This window comes from Thunnus maccoyii, chromosome 4 (assembly GCF_910596095.1).
Source record: "Thunnus maccoyii chromosome 4, fThuMac1.1, whole genome shotgun sequence".
In the NCBI taxonomy this organism is placed as follows: Eukaryota; Metazoa; Chordata; class Actinopteri; order Scombriformes; family Scombridae; genus Thunnus; species Thunnus maccoyii.
In genome coordinates, this window is record NC_056536.1 from 30,002,964 (window position 1) to 30,027,099 (window position 24,136).

Genomic DNA, 24,136 nt, shown 5'->3' on the forward strand with positions numbered 1-24,136 from the left:
CATGACAGCTACTGTACTCTGCATCATTCCATGTTGTACTCCCATTTTTGGTCACCAAAGCTCCAAATCATCCGTCAGCGGACATGTCTCACAGTGTGATCTGTTTTGAATTTATGAGCAAAGTTTTTTTTTTTCCATTCCTCTCAGGATTGTCAACTTTCGACAGCCCAAAATCACAGTGTGTAAAGACACATCAAGACATCTTAATAAACAGTGTTTATTCTCGGTTGCAGTCAGAAACAAACATTTGGTGGTGAATGCAAAAGTTAGCATGATCCATAATCTGAACGGAAGAATTATGAGCAAAAGATGAAGCTTGAAAAAACTTCCTTTAAATTGAACTATCCAGTAATGTTGTAGATATTTAACTCTTGTGACTCTAGATGTTGTGTTTCAGCCGTTTATTTCAATGAAAGTTGCTCACTCGGGGCGTGGGGTGTCACACTCATAAAAAAATAGCTTTTCTAGGCTTTCTAGAAAAGTTTAATAAATATTAAATCTTTATACTAATTAATACAAATAGTAATAACAACTCAGTTTGTTCAAGGTGTCCAGTCCATAGTCTTACAGACGTATGGAGAAAATGCTTTTTGCACTTCAGTTGCAGTACAACATTTGACCACTAGGGCAAACAGTGGCACCACATGCAGCTCCTTTAATACTTCAATAGAGAAAACCCACTTAGTTACAGATGCTAGTTGATCATCTGTGAACTAACTTCAGGTCTCTACAGTGTCTAAACACCGTCTGAAGAAAAAAAAACAACCCAGTTTTGACAAAGCAAACAAACATTTTCCTGTTGTTTACAAGTGTTTGAGAAAGGCAGCACACGCTGTGGAACCGCTAACAGGTGTTGAGTGTACAGTGTGTTGAAACACACACACACACACACACACACACACACACACACACAAGAAATAGAGATAACCACAAGCCTTCGGAAACACACACACACACATTGATGTCACCTGCACTGACAGAGCAACAGCAGAGGAACACTCCCTTCCTGTTTTATCACTCGCCACATCTTTTATAACACAAAGCTATCACATTTCAGACTTTGTGTGTGTGTGTGTGTGTGTGTGAGAAAGAGAGAGAGAAAGAGAGTGTGTGTGTGTGTGAGAAAAGGCAAGTCTGTTCAAAAAGTGTGTGTGAATTCGTAGTTTCTAACAGGTGATGACTGAACACGACGGGAAGATTCATTACCAGTTTAGTTTAAGAAAGAAAGAAGCAAACATGTACAGTTCCTTTTGAGCAGATGTCTCACTTCCTCTTTTGTTACACGTGTTTTTCAGTGTGTGTGTGCTTGTGCTTGTGCTTGTGCTTGTGTGTGTGTGTTTAACAGGATTTGGGTCGGAGTGTTAATCTGATTAAGCTCGATGACATTAGAAAGACTTAGAAATCACACATGCATGCGCACACACACACACACACACATACACACAATAGTTCACTTCCCTCTCATCTCAACTCCATCTCTGATCTTTGTAAATATTTTTTTAAACCTGTATTTATCCTGATAAGGTTGACAGAGCACACATGCTGCTTCCTCAGAACAACTACACTACTACACACACACACACACACACACACACAGGCCAATACACACTTTCAACAGACGCATTAGGGGTGTAAATGCGCATTATTAACGGAAGAGGAAAAACAGACAGACAGACAATTTACTTTTCTTAGCCGCAGTGTCCTGTGGATGAAGTTGAAGTAGAAACCTTTGGGGGTTTTTCACACAGCTCCGTTCTTAAAGATGTTTCAGTTTCAGTGCAAAGTCAAACTACAAATTCATTTGATGTTGCTGGAAGCTTGGTGACATAGCTGTGGGTCTTGCAGTGGCTGATTTTGGGTTGTGGCTGTCTTTAATTTGTGGCCAAAATATAGTAGGCTATATGATGACTCTATTGGCATTGCTTTTACATCCAAAGGTGAAAGAAAGTCATAAAGAAAAGATCGTAGTGCATCCATGGCCTCCATTCGGTCCTATAGGAATTGCTCGGTTGGCGCATACGCCAAAAAAGAAAGTTTCTAGCTTCTGGGTTTGCTTCTGCATTGTGCAGCCCACTCAATATGTGCAGTAGTGTTTCCCCCGCTGGGCCCACCCGCAACTTCCTGCTCCGTCTATAGACTTTACATTGCGATGACGTCATGGGTTTTTAAATCGCTTTTCTCGGCTTGAGGGAAGTTTTACAAGTATAAAACCTTCATGGATCAAAAAATCATAATAGAAAGAGTCGTAATTGAGCTTGTCTGCAGTTCAAGGTGTCCTGTCAACAGTTTTACAGACGTCTCTTTTACAATGATGGTCTATGGGGACAATGGTTTTTGGGCCATGGGGGGATTTTTTGGTTCAATACCATGAGAGACCACTGGAAAAAAAATCCGGCCTATCCATCCTGTCCAGCTCGTATTATACATCCATGGGTGCATCCAATTCTCCATGTGTGTAAGAATGAATCTTTGATAGTTCAACAGCGACAGAGCTCCACCATCGAGATCATGTTCAGTGGTCAACGGAGCAAATTCAAACTCAACAAATTTAAAGTTCCCCAAAAAACCACTGTAAAGAATTGACTTCGCCTCAGTGAACAATTGCAAATGCTGGTGTGACTAAACCCGAAGGAGAAAACTCTTTGCGTTTGGGGACATTATTCCAACCACCGAGACAACACTGTGGCATTGGTATGTACACCTTCTTGAACCCAGGAATTAGGGTTTACCACTTGTCACTATCTCTGATAGGTGCTGCTGCCAGAAAGTCAACACTCACCACATCTGAGTGTGTGATAGAGAACTATCAGTCAAACAAACACGCCGCAAAAGCTTTCTTTGTAGCAAACACAACCACAAGTGAAAAACCTCGGTTTCCTTTTAGATTCTGACCTCAGTTTTAAAGCCTTTTATAATACCTTGACCATTTGTTGCCATTTTATCATCAAGTATGGCTAAGGTGAGATCTCTACTGAGCCAGCATGATGCTTTTGTTTCTAGTGGTCTTGACTACTGTAACGCTCTAGTATATCCTGGCCTACCAAAAGCAGCCATTGCAAAAATAAACTACTCAGAATGCGAGAGATCATATAACTCCTGTTTTACGCAACCTACACTGGCTGCCTGTATCTTTTAGAACTAACTTTAAAGTCTTTCTCTTAGTTTTTAAGACACTAAATGGCCTCACCTCATTTTATATCACAGACTCTCTATTGTTCTATGATCCTCCACGAACCCTAAGATCCTCAACAGCTGCTTTTTTTAACCGTTCCCAAGGTTCCCAAAAATACGGAACACTCTGCCTTTAAATATTAGACTTGCTGGCTCAGTGGACAGTTTTAAATGATAACTGAAAATGAATCTTAAAACGTACCGATCTGATCTAACGTGGCACCAAGGCATGATTGGTTAGTGGAAACAAGACAGTTGTTAATCACTTGTGGCCCCTGCCAGCAGGTTAAGAGGACCGAGGAGTCAGCAGTCAATGGTGGTATAAAACAGCAGTCGATGGCATTAAAATTTTTTTTTAAAAATTGTGAATCATCGCAATCAAAAGAGGTCCTTGAGCATACAGTCATAAACTAACACTAAAAATATTAGGCTGATAGGTCCAGTAGTGCATGAGATTAGCTGCAGATAGATACATACACACACGACCAAATGGATGATTCCCTCCTGGGATCTGGCAGAGATCATTTTTTTGTTAGCATTCAACAATAACAACAACAACAACAACAACAACAACAATAGATCCCGTGACTGTGACTGTCAAAGCCTCACAGGTGGTTTTCTGAAAACAAAACCGACAACAAGCAAACTGCAGAAAGATCTTTCTGCTTTAACATAAGTAGAGCAGATGTTTCTGTTCGTATTTGCTTATATTTGTAATGACCTGTGATGGTTTTTGAATTTACTGATGATAAATGTTTATTTTAGAAGTCAGTACAGTAGGTCATACACGCTACATGTCAGTGTAGAAGCCATAGAAAGAGGTAAGTGTCTTTTAGCTACACAGTTAAACAGTACATGATTGTATATAAATTAAATGCATGTTATTTAATGGATACTAAATATATGATAAAACAATCAAATGTACACTGTATTTAATTTCATTCATCAAAATATGTTGGTAACTTTTTTACATAACTTTACTGTGATCAGATGTCTCTACATCTTTGTGCTGTACACAGATGGACCGACATACCGCACCGATACAGCAAGATGAAATTTAAATTCACAGAGACATTGCCAGGGCTTTTGTGTACTGCATGTACATCTAGCAACACACACACACACACACACACACACACACACACACACACACACACACACACGCAGCTGCGTCTGCCAGCAGGGTTTAAGTAATTAAGCGCTCATTTTAAGTATTAATCTGAGAGATTACTGCTCTGTAATCTCACCACCTGATCGCCAACAACCCTGTGTGTGTGTGTGTGTGTGTGTGTGTGTGTGACAGAGAGGAGGGGTCACAATGACAGATCAAAAGACAGAAATGAAATGAATGAATGAATAAATGAATGAATGAATGAATGAAATGAAAGAGGTAGACAGTAAGCAATTGGTATATTCTATATCTGTCATTTAAAATGTGATTTTTGTTTGCGGTGTGTAAATTGGGACGGTTACAGTTCTGCTGAACTAAATAAAGAGTGATCAGAGGGAAGGAAGGGGAGACAAAGACACATGAAGGAGGACGTGAAGACACTTGCCTGTGTTTGGAGTCCTGAAGTCAGGAGGTTTTAACAGTTGGGGGGTTTAAAAACTTTTACTTTGAGGTGATTTTAGCAGAGCAGACTTGAGACCAGGAATCATTTTAAATCTGGTGTGTCCAACACTTTTGTCTGGAGTAAGATATTCTTAAAGGGAAAATATCATACACATTTCCAGCTCTATATTTATATTCTGCTATATTTAAATTCTGCAGCATATGCAATTAGCTTACTCAGACAATACTTATGACCCATAGAATAATGAATAATAAGCGCCCTTCTTCCATAGATTCTTGCTGGAGGACCTGATGACACTTCAGCCACACATCAGTGGGCTGAACGGAGATGATGCGCGGGTGGTGGTGGTGGCAGACTGACAGTTGAATAAAATCATGTGGCTAATAAACTGCTTTTGTAGTTGACTTGTAGAAGTCATCTCAAGACAAAGTTATATGTGGCAATTGATTCCACATAAAGCTGTCGCAGTGAAGGAATTTCCCCTGCGGTAATTTAGGGTGGCTTAACAGCACAGCATGCAGTATTAACGCCTTTTTTTTTTCTTGTGAAAATCAAGGTAGCAGCAAACAGAGTAGCAGTACCTGACGAACATAAAGCACTTTAAATCGTGTTGTGGCAGGAAACAACGCTGGCCAATAACCAGTTCCCTTCAACCTGGGATTTATGAATGCAGTCTGGCTGGATGCGCCTTTAGATTGTATGATTGGTGGAAAACTACTTTGCCTTAATATGTATGAAAATATTCACACAGGTGTGTTTTTAACTTCTGAGCATCAGCACCGACCCTTGGTCAGTTCACCCCAAGCCCGGCTCTGTTATGAGGGCTGGGCGCCAGGTTAGCTTGTTAGCCTGGATGTTAGCTGCAGGAGACTCGTGTAATACATTGATACCATCCAAGCCTACTGGAGGCTAACAAACAGTAGTAGTGGGATTTCACTTCTTTTTCATACTCTTTCCTTGAAATGTCAACTTCTCAAATACATCCGTACATGTTTGAGCCAAAATCTGAAATATGTGTGTAGACAGTGTGGACAAACCGGACAAACAACGTTAGCAAAGACTACAGAACGGATGGCTTGTCGAGAATCTAATGTCATCACGAGGAGGAAGCAGAGAAAACAGAGAACAATGCAGATGAAGCATTCAGAGCAGGTTGAAGCTCTGGTTTTTGACTTGCAGGGAGCATTTTTACATACTTTGACCATGTTTGACCATGCAATTTTGATGCATGTGCCACTTGCAGGTAGGCTAATCAATGTAACAACTGCTGTTTCTGTTTATAGCTGCTGCTTTTGTCTGTGCGTGTTTAGATGTGAGAGGTTTAATATTTTACATTATAGAACCTTAAATGTAAGAGTTTTGTTAACTGTGGCATATTTTTTGCTGAATACTGGGAAGAGTACAGAGTCCAGTCCTGTCATGGAGGACAGGGGACATATTAGTGAGGAAAGGAGGGGAGCATCACCAGATTTTTTTTGTTTTTTTTTACCTGAGGTTATGTCTTTGCGCTGTTATGAGGAAGGAAAAGATGTCACATGTAGTCATTTCAGCATATTATTCTAGTTGGGGATGGAGGTCTGCATATTAGATTAAGCCACTTGTTGAATTGCCTGCATAGCTTTGCACCCTGCTTTGTTCTCTCAATAAAAAAAATACTACAAATAATAATCATATATATATATATATATATATATATATTTGCCACACAGCTGAATTGTAAATGTACCATTTTAACATGAAAAGTAGCTGGAAGAACCCTGGAAAGGTGAAAAGTTCACCGGGTTATATTACCATAATAACAGCAAATCATGGTTGGATTATAGCAACAACAACTGTGTGGTAGCATTAATGATGTTGAAAAAGCCTCTTTGCTTCAGCACATACCATAGTTTTAAAGGTGCATATTATGCTTTTTCTAGTTTTCTGTTATTTATATACTGTTATGATTTTGGATATTTATGTTAAACATGGTCAAAGTTACAAAACATTAATGTACGTAGAAATGCTCCCTACAAGTCAGCCTGCCCTGTCGACAAGCTGACGTCGGCTCATCACGCATGCCCGTAAACGGTTGTCCGTTTCGTAGCCTTGGTTGCTAAGGTTGTTGCTAAGTTAATTTTGTGTTGTTCAAGTTGTCCACTCTCATATTTCCGATTGAATTCCGGCTCGAACATGTATGGATGTATTTGAGAAGTTGACATTTTGAACTAACCAATCAGAACATAGCATCAGGCTTATCGAGAGGGGGCGGGCCTTAAAGAGACAGGAGCTAAACGGCCTGTTTCAGACAGAGGCTGAACTGAGGGGCTGCAAAAAGGACCAGTATAAGATGAATGAGGAGTCTTTTGAACTGTAAATCATACAAAGATATTCCAGTAGAGCCCCGGGTTAAAAAAATATAGACCTGGAAATGTGCATGATATGTCCCCTTTAAGTATGTGAATATACAAGTGCACACAGACACACACGCTATAAATCCTGGGATCCTGCAGGTATTGTTTAGTGTAAAAGGAACCGAATTTGGCAAGATAATACTAAGATCTCAATCCCCCAGCCCTGATCCCAATCCTGCAAATCAAATCAGGGCGTCCCTAACAGACAATCGTGAACAAAGATCTTTTCCTCAGCCTATACAGGTTAATAATTTTCTTCACTGGCCCATTTCCAGCACATTTGACTTATGCAACACCGCTTCTGTACAACAGAGGAATTTAAACAGGATTCCCGTACACCTTCAAGCTGCGAGGCATAATTACTTCACAGCTTGTGGAAGTGGTCCGATTTGTTCTGACTGGCTTTCGTGTTCTCTCATGTTTTGATTTTTTTTTTTTTTATTGTGGGCGTGATCACGGTGAGGTCACGGTTCCTCAGGTGAGGAAACACCCGTGCGTCTCCACCACTAGAAGCTTCAGCTTTAGCTGGAACATCTGAGACTTGACTTATTGTCCATCAACTAATGGATTAATCAACCTTTTTTTTCAGCTCTAATATTATTCCACAACATACAAAACAGTACAAAAGGTCAGTGACCTTCATATTGTTTAGTGGGAGTAAAATTACTTAAATCCTCAGTTTCCTAACTGTTGCAGTTCCTTAAGTTTCAGTCGTCATAGCTTCCATTGCAAAACCAATGTCCTGTGTGTTCCTATTTCTGTCAGTTTGAACTTGAACCCCCACACCCGCTAGTTATTTTACAACAGTACAGGTGGATTTCAGTGAGTCAGACCCCAGATCCGGTGCAGGGAGAACAGAAAATGTTTTATGGAGAACAGGAGCTTCTGCAAACTCCTGCCTTGACATGTTGAACACCGCTAAAGCTTCACTAATGCACTATTCAACCCATACACACACACACACACACACACACATAAGCTTTACACAGTATGCTCCTCTCCTCTTGCTGTTGATCTGTCTCTCTTCATGTACTCTTTCTTTGAAAATGTCACACACACACTCCCTTGCTTTCACACTAAAACTCTCTTACTTGACAACAATTTCTCACACACACACATACTCACATACACGCAGTAAGTGGGTCCATAAATCCAGGCTAACAGCGCTCTGTGGTGACAGATTCAAGATTTTTCACCAGAGGGCTGCGCCGACAAACCTATATCAGCTCCCAAAGTCATCTCCTCTCCTCTCCTTATATGGATAAGGCTGTCTAAACACACACATACACACACATACACACACACACACAAACACGCTGACTAGATGCACATAATCAAGCTGCAACTGCTCACACATGCATTTACTCTTACAGTACACAAACACGCTGGAATGCGTACATAATCACAACTACATACACGTGTCAGCTAACAATCGTAGCGCAACACACGCCATCGTGCAAGCCGCTACACGCTCGTTTCAGAAGGATCTCCCTAAGCCGCACGAGAAAATGCTGATGTCCTACTAAAATACTTTGAATGCAACTTACCATATACCACTTGAGATCAGAGACAAAAATCAAACCAACCCTTTAAAAGCCGTTTCTTTATGGTCATCTCATGGTTAAAACTTGAGTTCTCCACAACCTGATCCCTGCTGCAGTCAGTATGTGTGTCCAAAACTCAAAGATATTCAATTTACAATGACATAAAACTGAGAAAAAGCTACATATTGTCAATTTAGAGAAGCTGGAATTAACTTAAATGATTAGTCGAATATCAAATCAGTCAGTTCTACTTTCTTCACCGAAGCTCCACCTGTCAGCGCCTCAGCTGAAAAATGTGAACCTCTACTACGAAACGATGGCACAACCGCTATCCAATTCCTCAGCAACATTTTTTGTCCGTTATGTTGGCAGAATATCAAACGCGGAAGAAAAACAGTAAGGTATGTGACTGCTCATGTCTTGCAATAACACGAGTTGCCACATCCAACTCTGCATCCTTGAATGTACCATTACCTGCTGACACCAGCATTACCACACACACATAAACAGAAACCGACAGTCGGACTTGAAAGGAGATATCGTCGAAAAATGTTTGGAACATGTAAAATATGACAGTAATTTGCAGCTCATTGGCTAAAAACGTGCAAAACTGCAGGTTGCCAAGATATTCACTTTTTCAGGAACTGAGATAAACAGTCTTGTTTAAAGCTTGATGACAAGGCGTTTTCGACTTTATCCAACAGGGTGTTGAAAGAGTTTCAACAGAGAGACAGCAGAGAATTTCCTCAATAACTCACAGAGGAGCGTTTAAAACCAGAACATGAAAATCGCAACATTTAGACACTCTTATCGACTTTTTTTCTAAGTTTTCAGCACAGGCAGTCAGAGAGCGACTGAAACCTCTAAACCACAGTGTTTCCTTGCTCTATCTGCTAAGCTACCGAGTCACAACTTCTGAGACTGCAAGAAGTAACCAAACCCAGTTCAATAAAAAGGCACATTTAACCATCAGTACACAGAAACCATTCATAGCTCACCAGAGACAAGACGATTCAATCAACGATGGACGACTGTATGAAAGAACAAACGGGTCCTTTTTTTCAATTTTTCTGTCACTCTTTGGCTAATAGCTACAATGACTCCATCAATCAACACGCCTTCACTCCAGTAAAGGAGGAAGAAAGACGAAAAAAAAAAAAAAACAGTCCAAGGCAAGAGGAAAAGATGGAGACAGAGAGACAGGAAACAGAGTCAGAGGTATTGTGACACACAGGGTTTCTTGGTTTCTTTCTGAAACTTGATGAATCAGACCTGGTGTCCACACACACACACACATACACACACACACCCAACCCTTCCCCTGACTGCATGGGCCTATTCATGCCACAGTGGCTTAAAGGGAAGAGCTGCTAAAAAACAACATTAAAATTCCTTCTTCCTCTGAACTTGGACACCCTTGTAGTCCAGTCTAGACTTGTCAACCTCTGTCTTTCACGAGAATGCAAACCTGACTGTGTATCCCTCAAGCTACATAAATGCTATAGGCATCGATTAATCAGACAGGGACATCTTTTCACAACTATGGTGTCTGTCTACTTCTTATCTGATGGGAAGGACGGTACAATAGATGAGTAACTGTTTGCTGTTTTGTTGATTTCTTACTTTTCTCTGATTGACATACCTGTCTACGTACTGGTCTGGGCCTGTTTTTCATTATTTGGGCCCTTTAGCTTCAGAGAAAGAAAAACTTAATGCCTCAGTATGCGATGATATTTTAGACAGGGAAGGTCCTTTCCTGTTTCAACATCACAATACTCCCCTGCACAATGTCAGGTCCATAATGAAATGGTTTTCCAAGTTTAGTGTGGAAGAACTTGACTGGCTTGGATGGAAGTGCCCTACCTCACCTGAAATGGTATGGCTTATGGTATTTCTTATGCACTTGTCTACTTACCTGGGTACAAATTAAACTTCTTTGTCCACTGGCCAAATGGCTAATTAATGTTCAAATTTTACCAGCCAATCAATAGATTACCATTGGTTTTTTTTTGGCTGGTGAGTGAAGTAAATCTACCAGCCATTTGCATATTTTACTAGCATTTGGCTGTTGGCTGGTGCTAATTTTGTGCCCTGCTAATTCCTGTTTTTTCTTACTTTATATATATAAAAAAAACCCTTCTGTCTATCGCTCTTTCTCATTGCACTTGTACATGGTCAACTACTTGATTTGGCACTTGTTTGTACCACAGCTCTTTCAGAGTCATTGTCACTGTAACGCTTGATTGTCTTGCCTCGCTAGGCTTATTAAACTTCAGGAAAAAGCGAGAAGTGCCACTACATCACACAGAAAAGGCCACATGTTTAAGAAGAGAGGCGACCGTCATCTAGTAACTTCGATATCTTGGGTCTTTCTGACTCAACTCAGCAAGATATCGATTGATTGATCGCATTGTATGTTGGCTTCACAATAATTTATCAGTGCAGCACGTCACAATGTCAGAAAAAAGGAAACCTTCTGGGTTTTTACAAATTGGGAAAGGTTGAGACAAACAGCCCAATTAGTCACAATCAGTTGCAAATGTGTGAGGAAAAAAAACTCAGGTCAGACACCAGGCTGAAGTTAGTTTCATAATCACCAGTTGGTCGTACATCTAACCCAACAGAGTCTACATTGTCTCCGTTAAGTTGAAGTTAGTTTTAACTTCAACTTAATGGAACTGCCACAGGGAAACCATGAAGGTGTGAGTAATGTTTGGGTTCCCACATACTTTTGGCCGCATGGTGTATGTGTGAAGGTCTGCCACTTTTGAACAGCTCTTGCAGGGACAGCCATCCATGTATGCAGAGGGTTTCCTACAGTGAATTATAGTGGAGGTGGACCGCCTGAAATACAAACGGCCTCCAATAACATCAGAGGAAATTGTTATATTAACCTTCACCTCCACTAACCAAATTCTTGGTATTTGATCTCTTCAATTAACGATTTACCACCAAGGTGCCATTGAGCAGCGAGCCATACGGCCAAAAGTGGACACGAACACACATATACAGCTCCAGTGCACTTCATGAGCTGCATGTATGTAGTTCCCTTAACAGCAACCTTGCATCAGGAAACATTCAAATGAAGGATGATAGGAAAGTGAGGACGAGACAGGGAGGAGAGAGAGGAAACAGAGTGAGTATAATGGAAGAGAGGGTGAGAGAGCCGAAGAAGTGAAGGAATTCGGGGGAGGTGGAGGAAGAACTGGAGAACGACAGAGAGGGAGAGATGAAGAGGGGAAAGTGGGTGAGAGGCAGCGATAATGAGGAATGGGGGGAGAGAGAGATAAGATAATAAGGGAGGGAGAGAGCCAGACAGAAAGAGGGAGGGAGAGAGAGAGAGAGGGGAGAGAAATGACATACAGATATGAGTGAGGCAAACTGATAGCAGTTATACAGTATATAGTCAACAGTGACATGTGGAAGTTAAATGACAGTTTAATTTAGGAGGACGATCAAGAGGAGGAGAGGAGAGAAAACATTCAAATGAAAAGTAAAAAGTATAAGTACAGTTGAGCTTGACTGATACTGGATTTTTGTTTTGATACCAATATGAATATTATATATAATATAACTCCACTCCACTCAAAATGTGTTCTGCTTCTTGTTACTTCAGTTGGATGTTTGAGCTTCACTGTGCAAAATGATCTATGTGCAGAGTTTGTTTTCACATTTATCTGCTGAAGAAGAAAGTTTTTCTGTGTTAAATGAAAATCTGAGTTTGAGGCATATACATACGAGTATGATTTGTGACATTAAGTAGTTTGAAGCCAATCATGGTCTAGTACACAACTTCCACAAGTGTGATGTGGAAACTTGAAGCCTCCAGTGCACAAACACTGAGAACGGACTTTTCAGTGAGATAAGAGACATCTTGTGTCCAGCAGTTAAACCTTTGAAATGACAAATATTCATAGATTCTGGATTTTTTAATGAGGGAGAACAAGTAGATGTCATTTTTTTAGGATTTTAACAAGATAATTGAACTTCTTTTGTGGAAAAGCCGTATTACACACACATTTTACTCAGTGTGTTATATACGGTTTAAAACATATCTGGAGGGGGTCTTTAAAAAATCCAATTAGGATATGTCTTGTGATATATAAATCAAAATAGCAGTTTGTAGTGAGGGAGTATCCCTTTACTTTTATAGAAGACACACTCCATCTTTCTGCATGTTTCACCTTGTGCTGCTGTAATTTTTGGTAATCTGGCGGCGTTCAATTCAGACTTGTGCTGTGTTGAAACAGATACGTTACTAGATTCAACCTAGTAAGACTGCTCTCATAGCTTTTATGTTAATGTCACTCATGACAGCAGTCTTATTAGGTTGGACTTAGTAACAGTGATGTTAAATTACCATTAGATTACCATAAAGGGATGTCTGAAAGGGGCCTTAAAACATTTCCCAGACAGTCAAACTAAGACATTTAGTGAGAAATGAAGAGATGAACACAAGAGGAAAAGAAAGAAAGAGCATATGGGAGACAGAGAGAGGAAGAGTTACAGTTGGTTTACCAGTACGTCCGTCATATCGTGAGGGCGGGCAGTCGGTTAGTGTGCGAGTCGTCAGCGATGTTAGCAGGCCGGACACATGCATGTCATCCCCCCTTCTGCCTCGGACCTCTCCTTTGTAAATTCACACACATATGCATACACACAGGGGGAATGCAAAAATATATATGTGCAGACATGCATTCACGCAAATATGCAACATAGAAGTACGATACAAATGCGTCACATACACAGTCATACATGAACATGTGTGAAATGCCACAAGAACAGTCAGCCACGGACCGAAAACACAATTTACACACATGTAAAAGCACAAACAGCAAACACGCATATAACACCCACAAAATGCACCAAAATTCCAGGGTTCATTCATCCGCAAAAACATGGGCGCACATAGGCAACATGCACACACATACACACACACACACACACATACACATAAAAGGAGAGAAAAAAAAAAGGCCATAGTGAGTGGGTGTGAATCATCCACCTGTCACCCTAAAGATCTTTCATCATTGGTGGATCATTCATCTTTAACAATACTCTGAGAAAGGCATACATTTTCAAACATCTCATAATCATAACCTACATTTTCATTCAAATTGCTCAAATTACAAGAACATTTCCAAACAGTAATTAAAAGAAAAAGTGAATCAGTGTGTGTTTCCATGAACTTCTCTTATGCAAACATTCTGAGGATGTTCTAACAAGATTATCTAATCAAGAGTTACAGAAAGCCTTTCTGTAACTCTCGGTGCATCATGGTATGTCATTGGTACTTCCCATCCCTCAGATGACGTATGTTCAACCTTCACACGTCAAAACTCCATTAAGCAAATAATTAATATTAAACACTGAATCAGATGCATCCCTGTAATGTGAGAATCCATTGACTTGTATCAGCAAAAAAAAAAAAAACCCTACTTTGTTAGGCGGATCTGGTATTCCCCAGGCCATGACCGATCCACATTAAAATACAGAGTCTTCATCAATGTCATTATAAAATTATGTGTTTCCGCCGTCAGTTAAATTCATCAACACACAGTGGGCTGCCAACAGCAATCCTTGGCCTCACGTTACCTCACATAAAAATGATTTCAATGGCTTCCATGCAGTCAGGGGTACAGATGCCAAATTTGGGAAAAAGATTACCCAGTAAGGCTGGGTGAAATATCAAAATCACTAAATTCTGGACCAAAAAAGGGCTAAACATCAATACTGGACCAAACCAGGACTTTAATACCAATAAATATTGGGACCAAAGCAGAGCTAAATCATCAGTGAATATTAAACCACACCAGGGTTTAAGCTCCAGTTAACTGGACCAAACTAGGGTGTAACAAACTCTGAATACTGGAGCAAACTGGAGCTCAAACATCAGTGAATACTGGACCAAACTGGGGCTAAAACATCAGTGAATATTGGACTAAACTGGGGCTAAAACATCAGTGAATATTGGACTAAACTGGGGCTAAAACATCAGTGAATATTGGACTGAACTGGGGCTAAAACATCAGTGAATATTGGACTGAACCTGGGATAAATGGTCAGTGAAAAACAAAAACAAAAAAACAGCTATTTTAAGATGATGAAAACCAATAATACTGTTTTTGGCAGTGTAAGAAGACTATGGTGTGAAACGATGTGCTTCGTCAAGCCTTTCTTGATAAACAGGTTAAAAGGCCTGGAGTTGTAAGGTTGTTAAACAGCAGCTGCCCTGTGGAAATACACCTTAAGGGTTTGTTTTCCTTTGAAATCCCTCTCAAGTGAGTACCTTGAATTCCACATTGAAACCATGAGACAGAGATTAGAGGCAAGGTTGTTGCTCATCATGCCAATTACAGTAGTTTTAAATAAGGAAAGCTTATGATGCTATGAAGTCATTTTGGGGAAATAGAAGGACTAATTTAGGGACTTTGGCCTCCAACTTGACAAGTGTGGCAGTCAAACTCGAGTTGAGCGATATTGTCCACTGTCAGATTGTCACCTGTGAGATCACCTATGCCTGATGCTATTGGGTGAAGTGGCTCAGCAGCCAATGTTTCTCTGTTATCTGTTGTAATCCGGGCGGCTGAGATTGTCACTAAATGAGAATAGCTATTCCTCCTTAAAGGTCAGTCCACCTTAAGTGAGCTTGAGCATGGTGGTTCTGACGGAGATTTGAAATAATCAAACCTTTAATATGGCTTTATGGAAGCAATACCGTCATAGTCACATGAATAAACATTACAAAAGAGGGTGCACATTTTATTGAAAATATTATAACATTCAAAAAATTCTATTTAATAGCAACGTCTCCTCTATTCAAGCAACAATAATTGAACATTATTATCTTATCTTTAATATCACAATCCAAATCATATCTATAACATTAACTACCCTTATGGAGCAGAGCACAGTTTTGGTGAACGGAGATGTGGGGGTGTCAGACACATGGATAAAAAAAACGACAAACTGGTTTGTAATTAAAGATTTAAAATTCACTGGTCACTCATGCTGATGCCGCTCCACCAGAAACATTTCTAAATGTACAGTAGGAAAATTTATTTCCTGACAAATAGCGTGAACTGTACCCATGTTGCACTGCTACGTTCACAGCTATACTGCCAAAGTATGACTGGGCTTACTCAAGGTATATTTTAGCTTGTGGACTCCACTTATACTACAATGAGAGGCCTCATATATTTACCATACTGTTTTGATTTGATTGTAAGGGCTTGCAATGTAAAACTTTGTTAAATCCAATCTGCAGTTCTCACCGCTTCAATGGTTTTCCAGTTGAAGCCGCACTGGGCAGTTCTACATGGTGGCAAAACCTTTAAATGGCAGCAACATGGAACAGAATTTGACTTTTGAAGACGTCATTACTCAGAAATTCTGTCAAGTGAAGGCAATACTCACAACTCCCTGGCAGAGGTGACTCATTTCTGATTTTTAGTTGATATGTGGCACTGATATGATACAGATACAGATATGTATTATAAACATGTAAACAGAGAAACTGCACGTGGAGCGTGACTGATACTGAATTTTTGAGGTTTTCTGATTTTTTTGGCCAAAAATCTGATAAACGCTGATACACAGTATACTAGCCGTGCTGATGTACTGATTGGGCACTGATATATTCAGATCTGATCTGGCACACATAGAAATGTCTGATATACAAATCAGCATGTAAATCAATTTGGTATCTGCCAATGCAACTCTTATTTAAACACACAGATCATTTAGGCCAGCCAGTGACCACACATGACACCAAAAAAAAAAATCACTTCTTTCACCCACATTCTGGGTGAAACAATGTGGTGGAGAAAGAAGAATTTTCTCTATTGCATTCTTATTGTGTTATTGCAACAATGGCGAACATCCCCTACTTCAGGCATCCCAATAGCGACGATTTTCTTCTTTTTGTCTTATGTGGTGATAGTGTATATTTTTTGCTATATATTTAGGTTTCTGAGTGATGATTGGACAAAACAAACAATTTGATCACCTTGTGCTTCTGAAAATGGTGACGGGCATTATTCACTATGCTTCAAACTTCACTAAGTTTAATAGGTCAAATGAATGTTCTGCTTATTATTTTCTTGATTAATTATTAATAATGCAAATTGCTTTGATTTTATTGTTTAAGGCCACAGGTCACCGTATCCGTATCCCTTGTAACTCCAACTTTTGACATTTTGGTGAGTTCATATAATTCAAAGAATGCCATGGTCCTCTGTGGACTGAGAAAACTTGCTGACCTCTTGAGAGGTTCCTTTCAAAATCCCACCAGATAACCTCAAAAATGTATGGTGGTCTAACTAAAAATAAAGCTGGTCTTTTTTTAGTTCCTGAACAAACATTTGGCATTCAGGATATCTTAAGGTTTTCACATTTGACATCAATAATGACATGGGAACGCTGGTTTAGAGTGGATTTTCATGGACTTTAACATCAAAACCAGCAACATACAGAGTAAAACCATCAGATACTCGTAGCACAAGATGACAATGAAGACACACACTTGAGAGAACGGTGACAACATACACAGGCACAAACAACACACATCAATAAGTAAAGATGGAATGAAAGACAAAAAAACAAAAGAATCAGACACAAAAAGACTGAGAGGGAAGAGGAGACAAAGCGGGTGGGGGGGGGGGGGGGGACAGAAATAGCGAAAGAGAGATGCAGGAAGGGAAGGCGATGACCAAACTGAAAGAAGAGGAAGCAAGCAACAGACACAATGAAGAAAGACACAGGAAGAGGAAGTATGTACCAACTGGCAACAAGAAGAAAAAAAAAGCTGCGAGACTCCTGATCATGTATAAGTCAGTATCTGAGAGGTGGTGTGTTTCTTAATCTCAGGGTCGGGACCCAAAAATTAGCCACAGACATCTTTTTTTTCTGAGAGCTAATACTGTTGATCCTGGTTTCTATGGTGATGCGGTATACAAGGGCTACTTTCGGTTGACAATCCCCAAATAAATGACAGATCCTTGTAGAAGAGGAATGTGGATTTCTGAAAGTTTTTCACGGTTTAGTCAGTCAAGCGAGAGCAAACTTTTTACAGCAACGAACATCACCGGGACGCCTTAAAACAAATGTCACTCCTCTTCCAACAGTGGTTTTGTTTTTTCCTTTAGAGCTGAGTATGTAATTTGAAGCAGCTACAGGAAAGGGACCACAAAACTCAAGAATCTATATGGACAAAAGGAGATGGATGTTGACATTTGATAGCCAGCGGTTCCACATGTTCAGACACACCAAAGTTAAAAAAAACAGAGAAGAAAAGCTAAGAGTCGGCAGGTCTGACACCTCCTAAAACCTTAATTCCTTCCCGTGCAATACCCTCATACATACCTGTCCGTTATGATTCAATGATTTTAATGATTCATGAAAAGGCATTTACTACACAATGAGGGGATGAAGAGGCTGGAAGAAAGAAAAAGGAGGGCTCAATACCATCTCTGATAGATTTAAGTGTTGACGCAACAACACATTCGTTTCTGCTTTTTGTGTCTCTTCCTCTTAAAAGAAGCTAACCGGAAGCTACACCTTATATGGTCATACATAGGAATTAAAAAAAGAATCCTTTAAGTGCAAATGGGAAAATTAAAGTGACAGTTTATACAGAAGGTTGTGCTACACAGGATGTTGTATACAATAAGACTTATCACAGGACAGCTGTAGGATCTTCATAGTGTCAGTTTATACATAAACATACCATCGAGCACAGCAAGGTCACTATCAACTGGTGTTGATTTCATTTAAAAAAAAACAACTATGACTAAATATGTTTGTCAACAACCTTTCTTTCCATGACTAAGACAAAACGGTGCTGACGTCATTAAACTGTGACCAACATGCGATATTGTTGACAAAAAAAACGACTAAAATGTAGTTTAAAAAATAAAAACTTCACCAGAATCTCTCTTTATTTTTATTGACAAAAAAAGGGAGACAAAATATTGTATTATGTTTTTTTTTTCTAAATTACAATACTTATATATGTGTGTGTATGTGTGTGTGTGTTTGAGAGAGAGAGAGAGAGAGAGAGAGAGCGTGCGGTTAAACGTCAGAAAAGTGTCGGTGTTGGTGTGTATGTGTGTGTGCGCACGTATGATAGTGTTGCAAGTATCTGGTAAATAGGTGGGGATGCTGATGTGAAAGTGTAGTGGAGCACATTAGTGACCTCTAATCTGTTTATTTGCGTTTTTTCAATGCAAGCAGGTTGCAGTTGGTGTATGTTCAGTATTCTTTCAAGTTTTAGTAGGTTTTTATTTCCGTTGTTCAGAACAGAAAGTTAAGTTTGTCATGTACTTAAGATGATCAAAAAATTGGTTTGAAAATATTTTATTGTCTGTACAGCTCTCAGTGTTTTATAATAGTTTTAAAGAGAGAATTGGGCCCCAGTTGTTGAATCGTGTTGGTTCAAAATAGGCTAAATATTCTAAGAACATGTTGCATGTCTGGATGTATTCCTTAAATTGTTACCATCAGACCAGACACTTTCTGCAAAGGTGCATTCTTAATCATTCAACCTGTGTTTTTTTTTGCAAGTTTGACTAAAATGACACAAAATGATTGGTTTTGGCTGGACTAGATTGGCTGATGTGTTCAATATAATCTGAAAAAACAGAAGTCTAAAAAAACCCCACTTCAATGTGAACAGTTTTCACTGACTAAAACTATACTAAAATAGTTAAGGTTTTCTTTGATTAAGACTAAAATGACCAGACAGGATGAGGTTGACTAAATATGACAAAGGGCATTTGACAAAGGAGTAAGACTAAATAAAAAAAAATGGCTGACAAAATTAACATTACTATAAACTCACAAACCATAAAGACACAGTAGGAAAAGTAAAGGAATATAATGGTGATTTTGTTTTTGTCTGAACTGTTCCATAAATTGGTTGATTGACCTTTTTAATGTGTCACTGAATCTGTGTGGAACGTGCCGGGGTCGGGGCTTCATTTTCACAAGATCATGTTCAAAGTCAAGTCCATCAGGGCTGCAACTAATGATTTTCATTACCGTTTAATCGGCTGATTATTTTCTAGATTAATAATTTTGAAAAATGATCACAATGAAAAATATCCATTCTATTTTCTTAGAACACAAAGTGATTTCTTTAAAAGGTCTTGTTTTGTCGGATCAACACTATGGTATGTGCTACAGCAACAAATGCAGTTGCAAAGTGTAAGGAGTTATTCCCAGTTCCATTGGTTTCCGAAAGTCCCATCATTCCTCTGTGTACGTAAAAACATAAGGAGAGAAGTTAACTACAAATCCCAAGGAGCATTTTTGGTAAGAAACAACCACCAAGCTTAAAATTTTGTTACATGGGAAGGTAACAACTGGCAAACGTTCAAGAGTGAGCTTTTTGAAAACTGATAATACAATCTGCAGCTTACATCACTTCTGGGTCAATTTTGAAAGAATTTGGCGACTACGTCAACATGTTTTGTTCCCAGTTGCAATGATAAAGTCTGAATTCACTACAGTGTGGTTTGCACCCCTGACTGAGGGTCGGTCATGGGTATCTCGGTATTCATAGCCAACCGCCATGCCACACTGACAAAATCAAATGATACAATGCTATGTGAGACAGCCGGTGAACGTTGTTCGTGGCGCCTTTTTTATTGAGGCATTAGGGGGGAGTTCAGACCTGGATTAGTTCTGCATGAAAAAACGTAGCCCTCCCTCTCGTCTGAATGGGGCCAGTGCACTTCAGCAGAACTGGTGCCACCGCAGACTGCTTGGTAAAAAAACCCTCATTGGCAGTCCGGCAAAGAGTTGAACCAAACTCAACTTTTGCCGCAATGCAATCTGACATCATCTGGCAAGGCATCGCACTGGCCAATCATGTATGCAAGCGCACATTCCTGGTGGATTATTTTGTAACGTGAATACCGTATTCAACTGTTTACCTTGCGATCATCACGACAAAAGATAAAACAGTTGCCCAGGGCTCAAGACTAACAGCATCCTGTCGTCCCGCTGATGGTAGAAAATGACAGGTGGGACGCCTCCGGGATGAAAGGGATTTTTAAAAAAAACCTTTTATTTATTTATTTTAATCTATTACAAAGCAAATGACAAACTGAACCAAGCACTACAACAGAACACGTCTTCTCATGTTGTTACTATAGTTACCATCACTGGCTGGCTACTCAGGGCAAGACCTGAAATGTTCCCGCGGTACAGGTCCATCAATCTGGTCTGTCAGAAACGGCTTGCTGGCAGGACCTCGCTTGTGGTCTTTTTTGTTAAAATCTAAAGTTTAAACACTTATCAAACATAGATAACTTGTACATGGACAGCAGTGATGGGCGTCATTGCGCAAATGGCTGCCCAATTTGTGATTAATGCTGCAGAAATTGGTGCACTCAGCATGCTACAATCTTTCTAGACCGCATGGATTACCAAGAACTGAAACCAGACCTCAGCAGGCAGCATATATAGTTGGCTAAATATAAAACTGTATTGCAAAGACACAGTTCACCATGGAAACATTTACAATTACTGAAAGAAGCATCTCTAATCTTTAAAGGATGACTCCATTAGCATTTTTCTTTCTGGGTTGTTCAGATGGAAACGCCAACTCAGCCATTAGCAAAAATCAGTGAGGAGGTTCAGACCACTGATGCAACAGTGAGCGCTCTGTCTGTGTGTCTGTTAGCACGTTTAGCAGAGCAGCAGCAACTGTGAGTGCTAAGTCTGTGTGTCTGTTAGCACGTTTAGCAGAGCAGCAGCAACTGTGAATGCTCCATCTGTGTGTCTGTTAGCACGTTTAGCAGAGCAGCAGCAACTGTGAGTGTTCCGTCTGTGTGTCTGTTAGCACGTTTAGCAGAGCAGCAGCAACTGTGAGCGCTCTGTGTGTCTGCTAGCACGTTTAGCAGAGCAGCAGCAACTGTGAGTGCTCTGTCTGTGTGTCTGCTAGCACGTTTAGCAGAGCAGCAGCAACTGTGAATGCTCCGTCTGTGTGTCTGTTAGCACGTTTAGCAGAGCAGCAGCAACTGTGAGTGCTCCGTCTGTGTGTCTGTTAGCACGTTTAGCAGAGCAGCAGCAACTGTGAGTGCTCCGTCTGTGTGTCTCTTAGCACGTTTAGCAGAGCAGCAGCAACTGTGAGTGCTCTGTCCATCTCTGTAGCTACTGGCTGGTGAGTTATGGGGTTTATATCAGTCTATATGCAGCAACGTCATCATGCAGAAACCTATGTCAGGTAACATGGGAAAAAGTTTTTAGAAGGGCTTGGGAAAATGGCATTTTGATGCTAAAACATATGTACTTAAACCATAATTTGAGTTTTTGGATTTGAATACATATGGAACACTACTGAGAAGCCACAGAATGATATAAAAACCTAAAATAAACAAAAAAAAATGGATCCGCCTTTTAAAGTAAATCATTGAAGAAAACACTCATACATCAACAGGGGCGGATTTAGTCATTTGTGGGTCCCAGGCAAATTCTGTCTTGCTTTAAAAAGTAAAGATACAACATTTTAATTTTGGGGTGGTTAAAATTGTTTTTCGGGATGGTTCCCGAACGGTGGTGAAAAAAGTTGGAGCCCTGAGTTGCCACCATGATAACTTTCCAGAGTTGTAAAATCCTGTGAGTTTTACAAACTGTTTTTCAGTGTTTTGGCTTCTGGTACTAAGTCTTCAAATGCATTAATCTTTAGCTCGACTTCCTGTATTTTACTGTCTGGCCTGTAGCTCAAACAACACGCCCAAACCACCGCAGCCGCTGTAACGCAGTTCAGTTTTCAGTCTGAATGCCACCTCAGAGCCCATTCACACCAACAGACACTACAAGTTTTCTTTGAGTGCTGCAGAGGTCGCCCACCACTACCACTTAAAGTTACAGTGCGTAGGATTTAGTGGCCGTGAGGTTGCAGATTGCAACAAACTGAATATCTCCCCCTCCTCATCCAAGCGTATAGGTGGCCGTGAAACTCTACTACTGTAGAAGCTGCTCTGCATGCAGATATAAAGGGCTCATTCTGAGGTAACAAAAACACAGTGATTCTTATTTTCAGGTGATTAAAACATACTTATGAATATTATATTCATAAGTATGCACTAAATTCTACACACTGCACCTTTAAGTTAGCTCTTGAGCTAGCAAACTCGTCATCTAAAAACAAAACTACATCTCCTGAATTCTGTCTCACAACAGACAGGAAGCCACACCAAATGTCATCAACCTTGCAATTTTATTTAACCGGTTAAGTATTGTATCAAACAGAATTAGCTAATAGCTTCCTTCCTTTTTCAAATCTGAATTGCAACTGTACCTTCAAACGTAAACACAGTAAAGACAATTTAGTGTTGGCTGACTGAAGAAATTCATTTGTTAAAGTAGCTAAAAGGAAGTGGAAAGAAATTGTTGCAGACTTTTTACAACATCAATCTAATCCAAAGACAGTGATAAAGATTCCAATTAAATGAGTTAAGTTTGGTACAACATTTAATTATCATACATGCTAGTTTAATGTGGCCTTTAAGCCTCTGTGTTACAATTGAACCGGTTCTCCCCTAAAAACCCGTGGTTACCAACAGCAGAAATGTCAGTTTACAGTCATTAATTTACTTCAAACTCAATTAAACTCAACTTAAGCAAAGAAGAAAGACACAAAAGAACCAAAGTAAGAAATCATTTTCTCTCCTTCCTCAGTTTTCTACCCATGAGCTGTTAGTGTGGTTTTAGAGCGTCCTGTTTTGTCACAGAAAAAAAGAACAGCAAACTAAAGAGAGAGCGACTGAAACACCCCCGCTGGAGTCAATGTCAGAAGAAAACCGTTAAAAAAGGAAACAGGTAAAGACGAGAAAAGAAACAAGAACATGGTTTCCTCCTCCTCCTCCTCTTTTTTCCCGAAGACTGCCAGCCTGCTGCCCATTCTTGAGGAGGAATCAAGGAGGTAAGAAAGGGAAGAAGGAAAGGAGGGAGGGAGGAGAGGTAGGGAAGGAATCACGGAGACCGACCTTTTCCTCAACACCGCGGAGCGGGGAAAAGCCCCGCCGCTGACTGGAGCCCAGGGAAGGAGAAATTAAACTGAAACCAGCACCCCTCCCCTCCCCGTGTTCAGGCTCGTTTCTGCAGCCGATCAGATACTCACAATCTTGGCATTAATAAGGTCCGGAGGGCGGTATCCGCTGCGCTTTCGGAGGCACATCCGTGTGTTTTTTTTTCTTCCTCTGCCGCTCCGCACCGGGGGGTTTGGTGCGTGGGTTTTTTGATTTATTTTTCTAAATATCCTGCTGCCGCCGCTGTATCGGAAGAAGAAGAAGAAGAAGGAGACCTCCTCCTCCCCCCTTCTGCTGCTCTCCTCCTGCTCGGGTTTTTCCCAGAGAGAGAGAGAGAGATAGAGAGACACACAGAAGCACTGTGTGTGAGAGAGAGGGAGAGAGATCACCGCCCTGACAGACCGAGGTAGCAGAGC

The 24,136-nt window shown here is 40.2% G+C and overlaps 1 protein-coding gene across 6 annotated transcripts in view; it reads right to left on the reverse strand.

Annotated features, from left to right (window-relative positions):
• Positions 1–24,136, reverse strand: part of rgs19 (regulator of G protein signaling 19) — a 33,725-nt gene extending 9,589 nt beyond the window's left edge. The window contains exons 1-2 of one of the 6 annotated variants that reach the window (XM_042409860.1): positions 23,813–24,136; positions 13,201–13,311 (exon numbers count right to left, since the gene is read on the reverse strand). In XM_042409860.1, the coding sequence (XP_042265794.1) occupies positions 13,201–13,215 (15 nt within the window). In that variant the 5' untranslated portion in view covers positions 13,216–13,311; positions 23,813–24,136. The other 5 variants (XM_042409861.1, XM_042409857.1, XM_042409858.1 and 2 more) reach the window with 5 other exon arrangements.